Consider the following 20007-nt stretch of genomic DNA (forward strand, 5'->3'; position numbering starts at 1 on the left):
TAGAAAAATGCGGTTGACAAGGTCATCAGAATCGCTGAAGCTTAATTTGTTATTTCTGTCACTGAAGGTGATATAGGGTCTAAGTAGTCATGCATGCAAACACACGGACGACAAGGTACGACAACAGATATGAGGAAACCTGGAGCCCGTTCCCATGGTTATGAAATTTTTTGTTATAGCTCGTTAACAATTTTCCTGCACAACATGAATCATCATTTTTGATGGAAGTATCTAAAAATTGAGGCCTCGCAGCAGAAATGTTTTTTATATTTTCATGTGTGGTTCCTTGTCACACACTCTGTGCACGCCATGTGCTGTCTCACAGGACCAGTCATGCTACCCAATTTATCCAAAGTTCATCTACTATTGTAATTACCTAAAATTTGTAAGACTATTCCAAATTTATCGAAATTATTGGGAGTATTTTTATAGATAATGATAAAAAATGTGCATCTTGTATTTATATTTATTCAGACGAAAATAACTTATTTGCAGAAGTAATAAATTTAAGCTCAAACGTTTCTAACGGAATTATTTTGTAAAACGTAAATAGAAACACGTAATTAAACAGTACTTTGTATTAAGTTAGCTTGTGACTTTGTTAGGATACATGAGAAAATACCCCTTTCCTAAAAACAACAACAAACAAACAAACAGAAGTCAATTACGAAAGAAACGTTCTCTGGTGGAACAGCGGCGAGTTTACGGACTTACAACGCTAAAATACGGGGCTCGTTTGCATGCGTTGCACATAGCAGATAGCCCAATATGGCTTTGCTCTAGGATAAAAAGACTAAAAAAACACGTTGTTTTGACAACAGAGCTCGCGACTTGATTTGAAATAAAACTTTACAATCGCTTTTTTAATTCTTCGAGTGAACTGTCAGTGTTTTTTATTCCAATAGCTGCCTTTACTGACTAGGATGAAATCAGATGAGGTTTTTAATACTAAAATGAGAAATTCGACGTTCATAAAAACTTATATATTTTGAATGGATAACTACAAGCATTTGAAGCATGCTTGTGTGTTAAACCTAATGAAAAAGGCCAAATTGTTTTCCTACTGGAACATCTTCCACCATGCATCTTCCATTGTTATATTCAATAAGTCCGCTTCGTGCAAGTGACGTATACAACTTGTCAATTATCTAGTAAAGAGACATCATGGGTAACTTCACCTGTAGTTTAGTATTTCAGAAAATAAACAACAAAAAACTTTACAGGCGTGTCACAGCACGTTTCGCACGGGTTCGTTGACCTGATAACTTTTGGACAGTGCACTGTCTGGAACACAAATGTCGTAGTAAATTAACAGGTTTGGTATTTATGTTTATTTCTTTGTTAGCGATAAGAGACTAGAGAGCAATTCATTACATCCCTGATGATAAATGGATAATATAATTAACTATACTGGTCTGACTGATACAGCTTGAGGCGACTCAGTGCTTGTCTATTTACTTCAATCTGACGCATAAAGGTAATTTTATCTATGTTTACTCATCATTCAAATGACAGTAAAAAACAAAACAAAAGAATGTACATTGACATCTAGGGTTATTAACCTCTTTCTAACCTGTACAAAAAGTTACTATGAGATTGAGATATCATTGTAGTTATTCTAGTAAAATGATTCCTTTATACTCAACCTAACATATTGAACTGTTACTTAAGTTTTACTTTAGGATTCCCGGTTTTGGTTTTGTGTGTAGTCATTTATTGTAGATATATGCGTAATATATCAGACCATGAACTGACCAAGTCTTTTTAATGAATAATCAAGTGTCCAACAATTCAATATCATTTAATATTTCGTCAACTTATGTATCTAATCATACATATATGGTATCCTTTGCTTATGGATGATCTGAATGTTCTATGAAGTAGGACAACAACTGTCCTGATGAACTCGGTTTACTAACATTCAAATCATCAGTCTCAATTCTGCCTTAAACTCACTTAAAGTTGATTGTCCTTAAACAAACTGATGAACAGATGTGTCCCGAATGCCTGTATTTTTACAGATGACTTCAGGTTTCTTTCACCCTATCACGAAACGCCTCGGACGAGCTGCGCATGATGAAGAAGATCAGTTAATTCAGGTCAGTTTACCTAGGGGCTCTTTAGCTCCAGGGGGAGGTGGATAAATAGAGCAGAGTAGGACGCCGCTGTTTGTAGTTGTGGTCTGGTTCTATCTATATCTGTGGTTATGAGTGATATTTGCAACTAAAAACAAATACTATTAGTAAAGAACGAGTCGGTACACGTGTTGCTAATGCATGCTTAGATTCACAATAAAATTTTATTTTAAATTGTCAAAAAGCGTTTGGTAACTTTCAGACTACCAGCTTAAAATATGAACAACAGAATAAAACAAAAACACGTAATCTATTTATTGGAAATGAATGAAATAATCATTTCGTATTGTAAAACGCTAAAAAACATATTAACTAACGGTAGGAAAATACTTATTATAAATTTCCGTAAGTGACAAAATTTATTCGTTCCACAGCTGAAAACTGTATTTCGAGCTATATAATCTTCAACTCGGCCAGCTAAACAGATGATGACACATCTTAGCTACGTGGTTGGATCTAGTCGTTTATGCAATCTGGTTAAACTGGAAGGAGTTGATTTTGCTTAATAAAGAAGTAGCCCTAAGCTTCTAACAGTGTTCGTATTTAGTCTCTTAATGTGAGATAATATATTTTACATAGGAATGATTAGTACTAAGTGTGAACACAGGTGAATGTTAAATTGTGCTGCCAAAATCAAGACAGTATGAAGAAATGTGTCAAAAAAAACATTTTGATGGTAAAACAAACGAACAAATGAAAAATAGAAGGTACTGATAGGACAACAGTTACACAATCTCAGAATAGAAGATAAAAGTATGTTTCCATGGAGTACGGGAGGTAAAAACCACCAAAACAATTGCAAGGTATGGCTGTCGCTGTTATCGTTCATCGCAAAAAAAAAAAAGTCAATAAATAGCACGTATTAACAGGCAGATTTCAGTAGAAGCTCACACGCCACGTGCATGACCGCATGGTGCTGTCACGATGATGAACTGGTGTCGAAATTATTCATGTCTTTGGCCCCGAATGCACAAAATGTTTTTTTTTCTTTATGTTTTACGAGTTAAAAAAGAACGTTATTATTGTAATTAGGCAATGCTGTTAAAAAAAGTCCCCCGCTGGTACAGCAGTAAGTCTACCGATTTACAACGCTAAAATCAGGGTTTTGATTCCCCTCGGTGGACTCAGCAGATAGCCCGATGTAGCTTTGCAATAAGAAAACACACACTATTAGAAAACCTTTATTAAAAGAGGAACGCAGAACTAACACAAGGCTTACATTTTAGCACAAAACAGTATGCTTTTTTTAAACAATCTATCGATCAAGAAGCACAATATACTGTTTATAACCGAAAAAAAGTACAACAAAATTACTGTTTGTGGAATACTATGCTTCGGAAGATATTTGGTTAACCAGAAAGAGGTGCCAAGTAACAGTAAGTAACAATTGCTACAAAATTGGGACGTAGCAATTGTCAAAATTATAGGTGATAATAAGATCAACAGAAATGGTAAATATCGCTAATGGTAGCTTGAAACTCAATACGTGTAGAAAAAAACAGAAACAAGTAACGAATATACATGGTGATATATATTTAGAGCAAATAGTGTTAAGTTAAACCTGGCTACCGCGAGAATAAGTTCTAGTGGTATTTGATTACGAAGTTCAAAATTTCCCTACTTTATTAGCCGTGATAATATGAATATGGATATTTAATGGTTTATCAATATTCAGTCTTCTCTAAACTCAAACCAAGTATTCACCATTAATTTTCTAAATTTAATTCGTATGTTTTCAAATTTTATCAAGTTATTTTGTAGGGTTAGCAACCATTATTTCATTCATGCACAGGTGAACAAGGGAAAGCAAATAACTTTATGCTTTAAAACATCTATCGCTATATAAGATTAATTAGGTTTCATTCTTGCCTTCATACTATACGACTTAACAAATTATATCTAACAATATGAAAATTGAACTGTAGTTTTTTGGGGGATGTGTGCATGAGGGGAGGAGGGTGTCAGTGATTTTGCGTGCCTGGACCGTTAATCGAAAGGCTTTGCGTTCCGTTGGGGCAAAACAGTCGCTCGACACTATGGGGCCGAGGCCGCTCTATAAGAGTGACATCAAAATCATAGTATGGACAGCTAGGCTTGAGTAACGTTTCGCGAAATCCTGAGCATTATTTTTAACGAGAGCTCGTTGTGACAACTTGAGTGAATGTTGTGCATACACGTTTCTATCTGGCGTAACGTTCGAATACCTAAGTATGATATAAGAAGCTGGCTAAAGTAAACAGTAAGTTATAAGACAGACCCCAGTTTACAACAGATAAATCCATTCTTTCGAACTAGAATTTTGTAGGTAGGCAATCATGAATCTTGTGTTAGTAAGTAAACTGACTGTTGTTAATCACATGTGGGAAAACCAACAACAAAAAAAAAACAACCAACAATAACAAAAGCAAACTAAATTTTATTTTCATTAACATTTGTTTATATTTTGTTTTAATACGCCAGTTTTTGTGTTAGTACAGTAGGTAAAGAATTGATTTCTTAAACTAAATAGTCTTAAAAGTACCTCAAACTAGAGGTAGGTACACTCAAGGTACTTGATAAATATAGACCAATCATTGAACGTGTAGGCGTATAACTCGGGAAATCACCCTCTTTCTACCGAGAAGGACTTCTTTAAAGACCGGTAAACCACCAAATCTTCACCGAGCACAACCCAAACGGGCGGACCATATTAACTCACAGGCTGTAATTGGTAGGTAGATCTGGTTTGGTCTGACCATTTGTTTGCTGCTTGTATGAAACACAACACAGAAGCAAAAACAATTGTATAGAACTATCTACGAGAAGAAGAGCTTATAATAACAATATGCAAAACACTTGGACTATGTTTGTTTTTGAATTTCGCGCAAAGCTTCACGGGGGTTACCTGCGCTAGCCGTCCCTAATTTAGCAGTTTAAGACAAGAGGGAAGGCATTTAGTCATCACCACCCACCGCCAACTCTTGGGCTACTCTTTTATCAACGAATAGTGGGATTGACCATCACATTATAACGCCCCCACGGCCTAAAGAGCGAGCATGTTTGGTGTGACGGAGATTCGAAACCGCGACTCTCGGATTACGGGTCTAGTGGCTTAACAACTTAGCCACGCCGTGCCTGGACTACGTGGCATGGCTGAGTTAAATTTTAAGAACATGCCTGATAAAATATACATTTAAATTTTTTATTCTGATGACGGAGCTCAAAACAACAACAACAACAACAAGGTCAACACTGTTCAACGTGTCTTTATTAACTTTCTAGGATGTGTAAGTTTTTCCAAGTAGTCAAGCTTAAAATTACATGTTTTGAAATTAGAAACGGATGTGAGTGCTCAAGCCCTTATCTAAGCTACTGCATACTTTCTGTAGCTGGTTCTGGAAAGATAATTAAACTCAACGATACAAGAGAGAAATAAAAAAGAAATAAATATGAGAGAAAATATTATTAGGCAATATATTAAAGACAGACCAATGGGGTAATGAATAGTAAATATGTTTTAAATCTATAATTTACATTTTGTATGATGATGTAATTAATCTCCATTAAATAATTTTTACTGTGTTTTAAAGAAGTCACAAACAACTTAATTATTGGAAGGAAACCCACTAGTTTTACTGTCAGAACACTTGTTATGACAGAGCAGAATTAAACCATTGCAATTCTCTCGTCGTTTGGAAATGATTAATCGCTAGTAATTCGCGATATTTGTAAATCCTTCAAATCACAAACGTTAACTTATCAATTACTGGTAACCTGTATAAGCCTTTCTGCACTAGTTATTCAATTATTTGAAATAAAAAAAAAACTTCCAAAAATAATATATTTACCGTTATCTTGTGATTCTGGGCCACTGAATTGTTTTTCATAGAAATTTTCACTGTCTCTTTCATTTCTTTTGCCATCATCATCAGTGTGGTGCATATCTTTCGTTTTGTTGCTTAGCAGTTGGTCAATGATGCTGGTCAGGCGACTCTCTCGTTTGGGTTCAGGACTTGTACTGAAAAAAGGAGAGTTTGAGTATGAATAATCACATCTAATACTGTTTTCTGCCTTATTCTGTTCGATAATATCAACTAGCTGCCCTTGAATAATGCAAGGAAGAAGGCGTTATTAATAAACACACGAATAAACGTAGGCACACAAGTTAAGTACACACGTGCTGTTTTTTTCACGTTGTTGCTTAGAAACTAGTTGATGGTGTCGTTTACAAGGTTCTTTCTATTTGGACTCGGGACCAGTTCTGTAAAAGAGGAAATAATTACAATAGTATATCTTACTAATCAAAATGAATTCGTGTGTTAAAAGTTTACATTGATGAAATAAGAAAACTGAAGATTATATATAAATCTCTAAAAACAGTCAATTCCTCAAAATCGCTTATTTCCAGTAAGGTAACATTTGTACTCTTGCCTTTTGAAGAGTCATAACGTAATGGGAGAAGCTTTACAAATTTAATCCATTTTTGAGAAGTAATAAACTCATTTACGTATTATAATTTTTTAATGTTCTCGGAGTCGTACAACCAAGACTTGATACTGACTTGGTAGATGGCGCCTTTTCAACTTTTGAAAGTTGTTAGCATCAACGTTCGAAAAAGTTTCCCCTTCTTTTAGAGTAAATGTGGGCAATTCTTACATATGGCCACCCGCTAGTACAGCGGTAAATCTACGGATTTACAACGCTAAAATCAGGGGTCCGATTCACCTCGGTGGGTTCAGCAGGTAGCCCGATGTGGCTTTGCTATAAGAAAAACACCCACTTTTTGGATATGTACTTTTAAGTTTTTCTTCTTATTTAATATTGGCGTTTATATTTCATTTTAGCCGAGTCTATAAAATTGTATATTTTACTTTTAAAAACATTTCTTTCTATGTTATTTATTTACTTCAAACCTCGAAATTTTTACACGTTTGTTCTTGTCATTTACAGACTTTGTAATTCAAGAATAATTTATAATCTACGTATAGCCGTCCCCACATTAGATATAACTGACCAGACAATAGACAGCTTGGTTGTGAACAACACATTCATAGACCACTTTTGTGCAACATAAAAATGGAATTTTACAGTCACTTATGGAGAAATTACGAATTATGGCTTTGCGTCAAGGGGTCGCCAACCATGAATTATGGATTTACAGTGGCCCATGCATATTAACTACCAGACTGTGCCCGACCATCATACTTCGCTAAGCGTATATTGATGAGTTAATAGTTATCAAACACTATATTGTTGTTTAGATAATTATTAGTATATGTCCAACTTCATAAGAACACTGGTTGAGAGAGTAAAATTACTTCTTTTTAAAAACAGAAATTGACAGTAATTTTAATAATAAAACGTAAGTAAACATAAATTCGCAGTTTTCTATTACCCTTCTGTAGTATATTGCTTATCTTGATTTGTAACGTTTTGATCAAAAGCTCCAAAAACAGATTTTAATAACTCTCAAGTCTGTATTTTGTTTCATTCTTCAGGTACTACGGCACATATTCAGTACCCCTCTTACTTCCCACACACACACACACACACACATATATATATATGGATACAAATACACTATGTATGCAGCGTCATGCAACCGAGTCACTCCTAAGAAAGAAATGTTTACCTATTCTGCAAGTTATTTTGAAGCCACAGAGCACGTGATATTCCAAATATTAGGCAGACAAAAAAAATACTTGAAATACTTCAGAAACGTCAATAAATTGCGCTGGTTTTGAATAAGATATTGAATTTGTAAATTGCTGCTATTTTGTGAAGAGTGTTCCTATCTCTCTAACAGTAACCGATGCGTATAAAGGACTGTGCAAGTGTAAAAACTAACTTCATAAATTCTGTAGTGGAAACTGTTTTTCAATACACAGGTGAGCGAGGTATCACAAACACATAATTTCACCAGGTAGGAATAATATGTAATTATATAATTTAAGTTGTAAAAGCTGTAAACGAAAGTTTCTCATCAATCGAAATAGTCAACGATAAGTTGGGACTGGAAGAAAAGGTAGAATGTGTCCTCAGAATCACAAAGACTACAGGAAAACCGGCAGTTCCAGTCTCTTGATGACCGGAAATAAACACCTTGGAAGACGCTACCAAGAGACTATTTAAAAACAGCAATAAGCAACCATTTTATCATGTATGGTGTTGTTTTCGTTATGCAGGTACGTGTATTTGTTTATTCATTGGATATTGTGCTACACAAGCGCTATCTCGCTAGCTGTCCATAATTTTAAAGTTATAGACCAGAGGAAAAGCAGCTGGTCACACCATACACCACCAACTAATGGGGTACTCTTTTTCTGACCAAATAGTCGGATTTAACCGTCATTCTTATAGCGCATCACGCCACTGAAATGCAGAGCGTACGTTTCCGACTCAGGTCACGAAACATGAATATTTGGATTCATAGTTTCGGCACACTGAGGAATTGGCCACATCTGGTTCGTTATTTAATACATAACACAGTTATTAAATACATAAGCTATATATGTAATAGTACAAAAACTATTTTGTTCATATGTATATATATATATGATAATAATAGCTTTTAGAGCTTCGATACTGAACTGAGGGTTTCAGTTTTTAATTTAGTAGTACGATTGTAAAAATCAACAATTTTGGTATTATAAAGATTTTTATTTACGCTACAGAAAACTCAGAATACATTATTATAAGTTTGTTTATTTCTTCTTAAGTACATAACCATACAATGAGTTATTTGTGTTGTGCCCACTAGAGGTATCGAAACTAGATTGTAGCATTATAAGTCCTCACGCTTACAGCTAAAGACACTACCTTACATTATCTCAACAATTTTACAGAAATAGTACAAATGCAGGCCATTGGAAGATACTACCAAGAGACTATTTAAAGACAGCAATAAGCAACCATTTTATCATATAAGATGTTTTTTTTTCTTTATGCAGGTACATATATTCGTTTATTCATTGAAAAACCATAGTATTTTGCTTATTTTTGGAATAAAACGTATCAGTAGTGTTTTGACTTTGATGACACGTTACTACAGACAAACACTATTTATATGCGCCACTACTTTAAAAGGGCGGTAATAACCAATGGTTAATAACAACAGAGTGCCATTTCTTAGCATTAGACATTCGAATCAGAGATCGCTTCTCTATGTGAGCAAATAGATAAGACTACTTATAAAGAAGCTGGTGTTGTTAGCGTGTGTGATGAGGCGGCTAAACAAACGATATTTCCTTTCTGCCAAAGAGCCTTAGCCAATATCATTTTGGATGAGTTACTACTATGATTCCTTGTTGTTTCAAGGTACTAGAAGCATTTTGAGATTATTCGAATTGGTAAATATCTGTTAAACCAGCCGTTAAAGTAGAAAGATGGATAAGACAGGAAAACTTCAACGAGCATGTCTACAAGTTTCCTGTCGTGGCGTCCCCTTGTGGGTCAGTGGTAAGCTCACGTATTTACAATGCTAAAATCCGGGGTTCATTTCCCCGCGGTGGAACAGACCGTACATAGCCCATTGTGTAGCTTTGCGCTAAATAACAAGTCAAACTTGTTATGGCAGGAGGAAGCAGTAAAACGCATATTTATCTTTTTTTTTTTGGACGTTTCAGGTTAATCCGTCAGGAGTCACAGCAGGTGAGCTTTAAAAAAAAGAACTATATTTAGAGGGATAATGAAGGTAGAAAATGGATGCAACTAAAGAGATATTGCGTTGTTTCAATACTCAATTCGATCAAACGTGTTAAAATATTCTTAAGTGCCTAGTTACGATTTTAATGACAGAATAAAATAATTAAGAAGCATCGTACTTACTTTTCCGTATGCTGAAATTAATTCATCCATTTAAGTGGCATAGGTAAATTATATAGTAAAAATATCCATCAAAGTTGTGTATTTAATTAAGATTTTTGTCTTTGTTGTGAATTTCGCGCAAAGCTATACGAGGGTTATTTTTGCTAATTAAGGAAGAGTAAATACGAATGACTTTAAAATTCAGATTGGTGTGTAAATGTTCCTGAATTTTAAATAATGCTTCTGTTCTTCGCGATGGACAAAGTGCAGATAGTTCTCTTATATTTTGTAATTAAGAAACCATAACAATAAAGTCCAATACAATTGTTACATTTTACATATTCTCAGTAAAAATTAGTAAAAAATCTCTTTGGCATTCTAGTTGCGAACACTCAAACACGTCTGGAATATTATGACTAAGAAACTCAAAAACTAAGACAAAAAGAACCAGATGAGGAAATATCTTGTTTAAAGGTAAGTTAATAATGGAACACACGCAATACAAATAAAAGGTCTAATACACAAAGTGTCAACACTTGAGCTTTTAAGGTAATCGAAAAGTACGGTTTTGATTTACGTATCATATGCATATAACCAATAGTATGATATTTCACATCAAATGATTTTAGTCCTAACAATATGAATAAACTGATTATACGTGGATACAGCCAGTTTTTAAAAATAGATTTCATTTTTGCACTGATTGTATAATTTCTTAGCTTTAAATTTACCCTTCGACAAATGTCACAAAGATTGGTATTTAAAATGATCAATATCATGTTTTTCATTACAATTTAAGCAAACAATGACAGATATGAGAGACTGCTTATGTTTTATCTTCAATAAATCAGAATTCCCAAAAATAATGAGTACAAACTTGTATGCTAATCAGCGCATATATTCTGTGTTATTTGCTTATGGGTTATTCAAAGAACGACGTTTCATTATTATTTAAAAACCTAATAACCTACATTAGCACGTATGATGATGGGTGAAATCAACTGCACAAGTATATTTCATAATGCAGCTTTGTATTTCATATGGCAGCTCCTACGACAAATTCAGCAGGTAAAACATCAGCATTTGTTATTCATTTGAAACTAACCCTAATGTGACTATAGTTAATTTATTCACCGTAGTCAGAACCAAGAACATGCTGCTTGCGTGGTGTTGGAAGGGGCATGGATGTGTTCTAGTGACTGTGGAATGGATGTAACATGAGCATAGCGCCCTCCTGTCCACGCCCCTGAGCAATAGCAGACACATATTGTGTGATCAACTAATGTTGTGTCTCAGGAAATCCACAGGGAGTAGACCTTTAACGCCACATGCCGAGATTGGAGTTTGACCCGTAGCAGATTACTGTCATGTTTGTGATGGGACAGGACGTAACTGTCAGTGTTAAAGAGATGTTCCAGAATGTACGACTTGACCTGTTTGAGCTAATAAACTCCAATAGCAAAATCAAGAAGATATCCTTCGAAAGAATGAGGAAGTCAGGCGATGTAACAGAAGCATGATGTAGTTATACAGTACGCTGTGATGTTAGTCTCTCTTCTCCTGCAGCTTATTTGATTAAGATGAAATCAATAACACACTTTTCTGCAAGCTTTCTTCTTCCTCCTGGTAAGTGTTCACTAGAATGCAACTTATTGTTGTATAATATTTAGGATAATATATTAGGAGTTTTTATTCAGGTTTGTCCATTTTAATGCTCTCATTCATAGACTCAGTAACGTATCTTATCTCGTTCACCATTCTACAACGGTTTACTTTGTTGGATGTCACTTGTCTTCCTTAGGTAATGTGGTACTTAAGTTCCGAAATCTATATCTTGCAATAATTCTTTTATGTCCCGATAAACAAGTAATAAATCTCTAGTATAAAGTCATTCCTTAAGATTTTTGATGGTATCATGGTATTCAGGGTGGAGACATTGTTGTTCTTGTTATCAGCATTTTGAAGTAAGACCCCAAGACGTAGGATCTATTCTCCTTCGTTCTTGACCATGACTGGCTTCACTAAATACTTTTAATTTAGCCACGTTGTACGTTAAAAACGATAAGTGCCTCTTTTCTTGATGTAGATATACATACCAATAGCAACACATCTTTCTTATTGTTTCTTATTTATAACCAACTTTTGTGAAAGAAGCATTCCATGTTTTTATATTGGAGGTTCTATAGACGTATGTTGGAACCCAAGATATTGGAGAATGAAATTATCAAATTGGAAATTCTTACCATTTCTGGTTGCTCGTGAATAACTGAGTCACATTAGCAATCTGGATTGATTTGTATCCTGACAGACATGCCTGTTGTTGCCTTTGCAAACAGCTGTATGAAGCACATTCGAGTCGTATGAGTGTGAGAAATATTTATTCTTATCAGGCATCTGAAGACCTGATGATGAGCATGTTGCACAGCATCTTCACAAAGATACCTGTTGTTGGGTTTACTAACAACGGTATAAGACGCTTCAAGTTGTATGTTTGTGAGAAATCCGTACCCTTGTTAGGTGTTGGTAACCAAAGAAACTGACACATCTAACAAGGTTTTACTATTCACAATTAATTCCTTACACCCAGTATCGTGGTATGACCCTCATACTGTGTAATAGCTGTGAAAGGTGCTCTACTGTTTGTACAATTTGTATTTCCCATATAAGTGCCTCTTAAAACATCTACTCTCAGACAATATTATAATGGTTTGGTCTGTAAACACACACGTTCCACTGATGGACCAGACAATCGTCAATCCCTTCATCAGTTTTCTTCTTTTGTCTGCAACCAATACACACGGTATGTCTCCAACTAATACTTCTATTCCACTTGTGCTTCCATATATTACACAATGCGTGGGTTCCTTTGTCCAAAACTTCACAGTTTCGTGTTATTTTCAAAGATGTAAGCTTGTCAAAGTAAGTTTTTTGGTTCTATAATCTTCAATATATTTTGTGATTATTATTCATATTCAGGTCTGGGTCACATTCTCAGCACAACCAGTACAACTTGTATCAGGACTACATCGTTCCTGCTTCGTGGGAATACGAAAACGATTTCTGGTTTTCAGCTCATGTGCAATTTCAGGCATATCTGGATTTTGCAATACGAGGGTTAACCATGCGGAGAATATTTCCGCAGACACCACTCCAGGACCGCAGTTCTGCTTGGGTATTTTACCATCATAGATGTATGTGTTAGTTAGCTCCAATCTGTCTTTGCTTAAGCAACAAAATGATACATTTATTTTTGTTTCATTCATACCGAGAGAGTTGTGATTGCCGCTATACAAATAAATGCTACTGGAAGCAGAATCAGCCTATGCATCTAATGTTACTAAGCATTTTTATAGTGAAGTAATGCACTTCACCTGTTCTGATACGCTTAGTGCTGCGCATCTTCCACCATGACTCATTATTTTTCAAAAAGTTTGCACCTTCAGAAACTTCATGAGACTAAGTCCTTTTAGACCCTTAAACGGCAGCCATCATTAGTTGATGTTATCTACAACATTCCCACTATTTAAGGGTTGAAGCACTGACTTGAAACTTGCAATCGTAAAGTCTGCATGCATATAATGTTTCCTGCATCAATTTCATTCTCCATAAAAAAAATTAGCACATATCAAACTATGCCATTTTCCCATCTGTTGTATGAAAGTATCTCTATCAAGATGGTATGTACAAAATAGGATCTTGCTATTGTTTATGACAAATAAAATGTTCAATGTTACCTACAGACGTTGAAACCACTGACACCTAACATTTTTAGTCAATTTATCACTGGAATTTTATTATTATTTCAAGATTCGTTTGGTTTGAATTTTGCGCGAAGCTACTCGAGGGTTATCTGCGCTAGCCGTTCCTAATTTAGCAGTGTAAGACTAGAGGGAAGGCAGCTAGTCATCACCACCCACCGCCAACTCTTAAGCTACTCTTTTACCAACGAATAGCGGGATTGGCCATCAAATTATAACGCCTCCACGGCTGAAAGGGCCAGCATGTTTGGTGTGGCGGGGATTCGAACCCACGACCCTCAGATTACGAGTCGAACGCTTTAACTCACCTTCTCATGCCGGGCCTACTCCAAGATATTTCTTTCTCCTCTAAATATCTCTTATCGAACTGAACAATATGTGAAAAATAATTGTTTTTCTGAAATTTGTTGTTAAAATTTTTCGAATGACTATCTTTTCAGCTGAATATTTTACTCTTACTAAACTAGTTTCAGATAACTTATCTAATGATGTTTGAAATCCGATATTTCAAAACATTTCTTTTCATTACTTGAACAATAATTTGTGTTCGTTAATTTATCTAAACATTTTTTTTTCTTTTTTTACCTTTTTAGTTATGTAGAAACAATTACATTTTGCGATGATATTGGCAGTTCATAGATCATTTACTGAGGTGAACTAAAGTGATAAAAAAGCACTGTGAGGTGAAACAGATGTATTACTATGAACTATATATCAGTGGACATCTCACTAAATTCACATTTAATTACACTCAGTAACTGATGTGAATTTCCGTCATAATAATACTTAAGAAATGAATAATGGTTGTATTGTAATTAGAAAACAATATGCGGATATACCTTAGATAATCATCATTAATGATATGCAACATTGGCTTCCTTCCTACAAGTTTTTATAGTAAAGTCCCACCCCCTTTTGTTTTATTAATGAACACGGACTTCTGCCTGGTACTGAATTACACGAGAACGTTGCCATTTTCCTTGGTGAAGTGTTAATGAACAGTTAACGAAACATCTAAATATTTTTTGTTTCGTGTTAGATATGGATATAACTCTAGCAATAACTTAACTCAACCGAATAATATACACAGTATTATTAAATAACTTGGGCGTTTGGAAATTGAAAACAAGGAAGAACTTGATTTATGAAACCACACCAGCTCTAGTGAACAAAGTTATATTAGTTCAAACTGCTTACCCAAAGTAAACACATTCCATAATGTGAGATAGATAATAAGAAAAGTCGATTAAGGATTCTTAAACAACACTATCGCTGGCACGTGGAGCTAAAGTAGGTGGCTCATGAGAAACTTTAATGTAAAAAATAATAAACTTTGTAATAAGCGTAATTTGAGATTCCCACGTACTGTTCTCTCGCTCTAAGATTCGCTCTTTGCTTGCATAGGTTCACTTGTATTTTCTTCTTGTTTTCAAAGTGACAAAAATCACGTTACGCATTATTTAATTACGTAAGTAAAATAATTAAATTATTCCCATTAATGGGCAGGAATTAAAAAAGTTGTTATTTGATTTTTCGTTTTATTAAAGTTTAATACTAGATTTGTTCTTCAAATAAGAACAAGTTTCAACAAAAAAGTGGAAGGTAAGCCTGAAAAGTTTGAGAACCATGGCACTAGATCATTGACCGCTGAAATATTTCTATCTATTACAGTACTCCGTGGAGATCACAATCTATAGTTCAATGCATCACGTTTTAACTCACTATCGATTGTCCAAATGATGCGACTACACTGCTGTAAGCACGAGACCGGTCGAATAAGATGTCTGTGGTAGGGAAAAGTATCAGAATATTGATTGTAACCCCACCTGAAACAATGGATGTGAGTTTTCAGAACACGAAGAATATATTTAAAAAATATGCAGTAATTTATAGCTAGTAATGTTTTAGAATAAATATTCAATGTTATGAGTTCTGCAGTATATGATCATATAATGTTGAGAAGTGTGTACCCGATAAAAATATATCATGATGTGATGTGTGCACACGAGAATATATCATGATGTGATGTGTGCACACGAGAATATATCATGATGTGATATTTGAACTCACTTAGTGAAATAATTATCTGAGTAAACTCTACTGAGTTCTTGTTTATATTTAAAGTTACAAAAAACAAGATATTAACGGGAAGGAACTGTTAAGAGCTTACTCCACTATGACCACCTCTCTTGGTTTCCTCTTTTATCGGTCGGGCGTAGCCTGACATATAGATTATTTGTATTACTGCATTAATAAAACCATGTTCCGCACACTGGAGCCCTGGATGCTCTATGAGTGATAGTCAAAGCTCACTATCTTTTATAGTTAGCGATAGGTGTTTCCTCCCATCTAGTTTACCAATTCCAAATTAGTGACGTTTAGCGAGGATAACTCTTATGAAGCTTAGAGCGAATATTCGTAACCAACAGACACCATCCTTCATTCGATTTCCCACCATCATATTTTATTTACAGGTCGATTACAACCAATACATTTTATTATATTCTTGGGTAAGTGTCAAGGTTTGGAGCTTTATACAACAGCATGAAAGGCGAGAAGAGGTCAGTTTTCATTACACGGATTGTTAAGGTCGATGAGAACACCGTGGCCTCGTGACTCTCACAACATTAAGCAATACAATGGCACTTGTAAACAAGCCACAGTTAATCGACAGAGAACTGTATATTACTTACGGGAAGGAGCGGGGTCTCCCTAGTGAGAGGCAAATATACTTCAAGGCTGAACTGTTCTTCCACAAAAATTCACAATTAATTGTAGTTTTTGTTACTAAGGGTATAAAGAAGTAGCTCACGTGACACTGATGTTTTTCTCATCATATACCTTAAATCATACTGAAGATTCTTTATAGTCAATATATGTTAAAATGTTCAATTTCGCAGACTGTCTTATATGTTGCACGCATAAAACAAAAATAAAAACTACCTTTTTTCAAGTGTGTTTCAATGTTGTTAGGCCGAAGTGAGTCTTTCTATATTAAGGCTTTGTTACCGCTTTACTTATGTTATTTCATCTTTCAGCACGTTGAAGTACAATTTATGCATACATTCGTTTACATATAAATACTATCTATGGGTGTTACAATAGGAAAGTTATTTTAATACACAAAATAAAGAACGGTTCATAATGTAACTAAATTACTATAATAAGATTTCCCAACTTAAACATTATTACCTAACAATGCATATATATATTACGCGTAAATACTAATTGTGTTACAAAAGTGGAAACTTAGTATATTTTTATATATGGTGTAATCTACTAATAATGATACTTCGGTATTAAATATAAACATTTACCTTCTCATACACCAGTGCATATTTGTATAATTAAAATCATCGTTTCAAAGACAACGATTGCTTTCTACACGTTTCACAAAGTCAATTTCATAAAAAATACGCACCGTTTCAGAAACCTGCGATTATTAGACATTAACTTCTCATTCACAGATCCGGTTTACATGTATACCTAATACAATATTTAACGTCTTATATATAAGTTTAGGTTTCGTAAAATAACAACTCTGTGTTTACTGCATCATAAAATCAAGTGTTCTTTATAAGAACCTGATTAACATACAAGAATACACCGTTTCATTCCGCAACGTACATTGAAGCACATGGAAATAAACTGATAGAAGAGAATCGCATAAGAGTTATTGTACTACTGGGTATAACAAAATAACAGGAAATATAATGATGGAAACTTTGGAGATGATGATAGTAAAGGTAATCATACAGAAATGGATAGATAAATAGAAAGAAAGACATATGAACAGATAGATTTGATAATTAGGCAAAGAAAGATATTCTGAAGGATTGCACACAGACACACATGGACAACAACAACACATACGCATATATATAAGAGTAATCAAAAGAGTATACAGAAGTAATACGTTTGTTTCTAGCACTGAACAGTACAAGAACATCCCATCCAGGCCAAAGGGGTGTGTGAGGTAACGCCAAGTTTGAAGTTCATCAGACCACTTCTGTTCATATCTAGATATAACTCGCCTAGATTTACTCAGTGTTATTAATAGCTGTAACACTGAAGACGAAACGAGAAAATTAAATAGGTAACAGTAGAATTAACTAGTGATGAATAAATGTATTTTACTTATATTACAACGAGCCACGTCATACGGTATATTATTATATACAAATATCTATTAAGATTGTTGGAGATTATCATAGAGATAACTCAGACGTGCTGTATTTTAGAGTATTTTCTTCCTTTTATTTGTTTTACAAGTTTTCGCACGTGCATCCTGTGTACATCAAACAGAACCAATTATTATTTTAATTAAAATTTTATGTGCACAAAGAAAATCTGACATAGTTTAGTAAAATGTTGGGTTTAGAATAATGTAAAACCTATACTGTTGACGGTAAAACCCGTAACTGGTGATGGTGCTAGCGGTAATATAAATATGTTGGTATTTTTAAAATAAAAGTGTGCATAGATGTTTGGGCTCCATTTACCTCAAGCATAACTGGAAAATAATATGCCTTATATTAACTAATTTTAAACTGCACTCAAGATACATTGGCTAATATTTTTACCCTTTAAAATTACTTTACCACAAAATTATCAGTATAAATATAAATATTGAATATACGTATCGGCACTAAGTTTTCAAAAAATGAAACACCGAAACATTTGCTGCAAATACTACTTGTATGTTTAATTTGAAAATTTGTAGTCATCGTAAGTTTTACAAAATATTTAAAGATAAACAGAACTTTTCTTCTTCTTAAGAAGTCAGAAACATCTGTAAACTGAAATAAATATATAATAACTCGTTGATATATAATGTTTAGGCGCCTTGTCGAATGTTCAAAAATTATGATTTGTGTAAGAATAATGTACAGAGCCATCTTACGGTTGGATATAAAATGAAAATAATATTTTGGATTTCTAGCAGTTCATTTACTTTTGACAATATCTTATGTAACATTTATCACATATTCACATAAAAATAATATTAATGCAGCAAGTTTTGAAGAACCTAAGTAAAAACATTGATTTTAGTTTCGCAAAAAAATAGAAAAAGGTTTTACAATACAGAAACGCCTTTTGAATATACCGAAAACACGTTCTACAACACTTAACTGAATATTTATTCGTGCATAACTTTTTATTAGAATATAACTAGTAACACAACGTAGTGGAAAGATTTTCAAAATATTAAATAAAGAAGCCTTTAAAATAAACACTAAAGTATATTAAATACATTACAAAGAAGCAATTACACAAGAAACGAGCAGCTATCTGTTATATGGCGAAGTTGCAACCAAACAATGAGCAAGTTCGCCGAGTAACAAAAGAGCTCCTCCTCAACAATAGGCGAATTTCCTAAATACAAAATTCCAATCAGTTACATATTAACTTAATATCGAAGGAATTCAGATTGTCAATGGATAATTTCGTCCAGTAACACTCCTAAGCTAACCGAACGTCGTGAGATATTATTGAGTTTACGGTCGAAAATATCGTTAATAACCAACTGATAAAACAATACATTCTAATACGTATAAGTAAAAACGCAAAACAACGTCTATTTAATTAGCGATAATCATTATAAGCTCAATTTTTAATTACCCTCTAAGTAGGTAGCCTGTTCTAATTGGATGTTAATATTAATTATTAATGAAAGTCCACATATAAACAAAAAACTGGAAAATACGTTACTTATCTCATAGGGGAAAATAATGAACAAAAGAGAATATTCTTCAGCATCATAAAATTTCTAGATCGACAGTAAGAGATTTCACGATGTGACTAATAAACCGAACATAATTAAAAAGGGGATTTTAGTTAAAAAAGTAAGAAAATCCAGATAAATAAAGGAGGCTTTATTAAATTCCTGATCAGGTGGTTAGGCGCTCGACTGGTAATCTGAGGGTAGCGGGTTCGAATCCCCGTCACAAAAACATGTTCGCCCTTTTAGTCGTTGGACCGTTATAATGTGTGATCGATCCCACTATTCGTTGATAAAAGAGTAGCCCAAGAGTTGGCGGTGGATGGTGACGACTAGCTGCCTTCCCTCTACTCTTATACTGTTAAATTGGGATGGCTAGCGCAGATAGCTCTCGTGTAGTTTTGCGCGAAATTCAAAACAAACAAACAATTATTAAATCCCCTCTTATGTTCTGGATTATCGAGTGAAAGCTCATTAAAGAAACAATATTGCAAATTAACTCTAATTAAATAAAAAATTCCAGATCCATAAGGATTATGTTCACTGAATTATAATGATATATCAGATAATAAGCAGAAATTTAGTGTTTGTTTAGAATAAAGACCAA

At 34.2% G+C, this 20007-nt stretch overlaps 1 protein-coding gene across 2 annotated transcripts in view; it reads right to left on the reverse strand.

The window, feature by feature from the left end:
* Nucleotides 1-20007, reverse strand: part of LOC143223036 (uncharacterized) — a 178375-nt gene that overhangs the window by 30554 nt on the left and 127814 nt on the right. The window contains exons 3-4 of one of the 2 annotated variants that reach the window (XM_076450411.1): nucleotides 5963-6132; nucleotides 1783-2198 (exon numbers count right to left, since the gene is read on the reverse strand). In XM_076450411.1, the coding sequence (XP_076306526.1) occupies nucleotides 2110-2198; nucleotides 5963-6132 (259 nt within the window). In that variant the 3' untranslated portion in view covers nucleotides 1783-2109. Of the gene's footprint in view, nucleotides 1-1782; nucleotides 2199-5962; nucleotides 6133-20007 lie in introns of those variants that run through there. The other variant, XM_076450410.1, reaches the window with a different exon arrangement.

This window comes from Tachypleus tridentatus, chromosome 8 (assembly GCF_004210375.1).
Source record: "Tachypleus tridentatus isolate NWPU-2018 chromosome 8, ASM421037v1, whole genome shotgun sequence".
Classification (NCBI taxonomy): domain Eukaryota; kingdom Metazoa; phylum Arthropoda; class Merostomata; order Xiphosura; family Limulidae; genus Tachypleus; species Tachypleus tridentatus.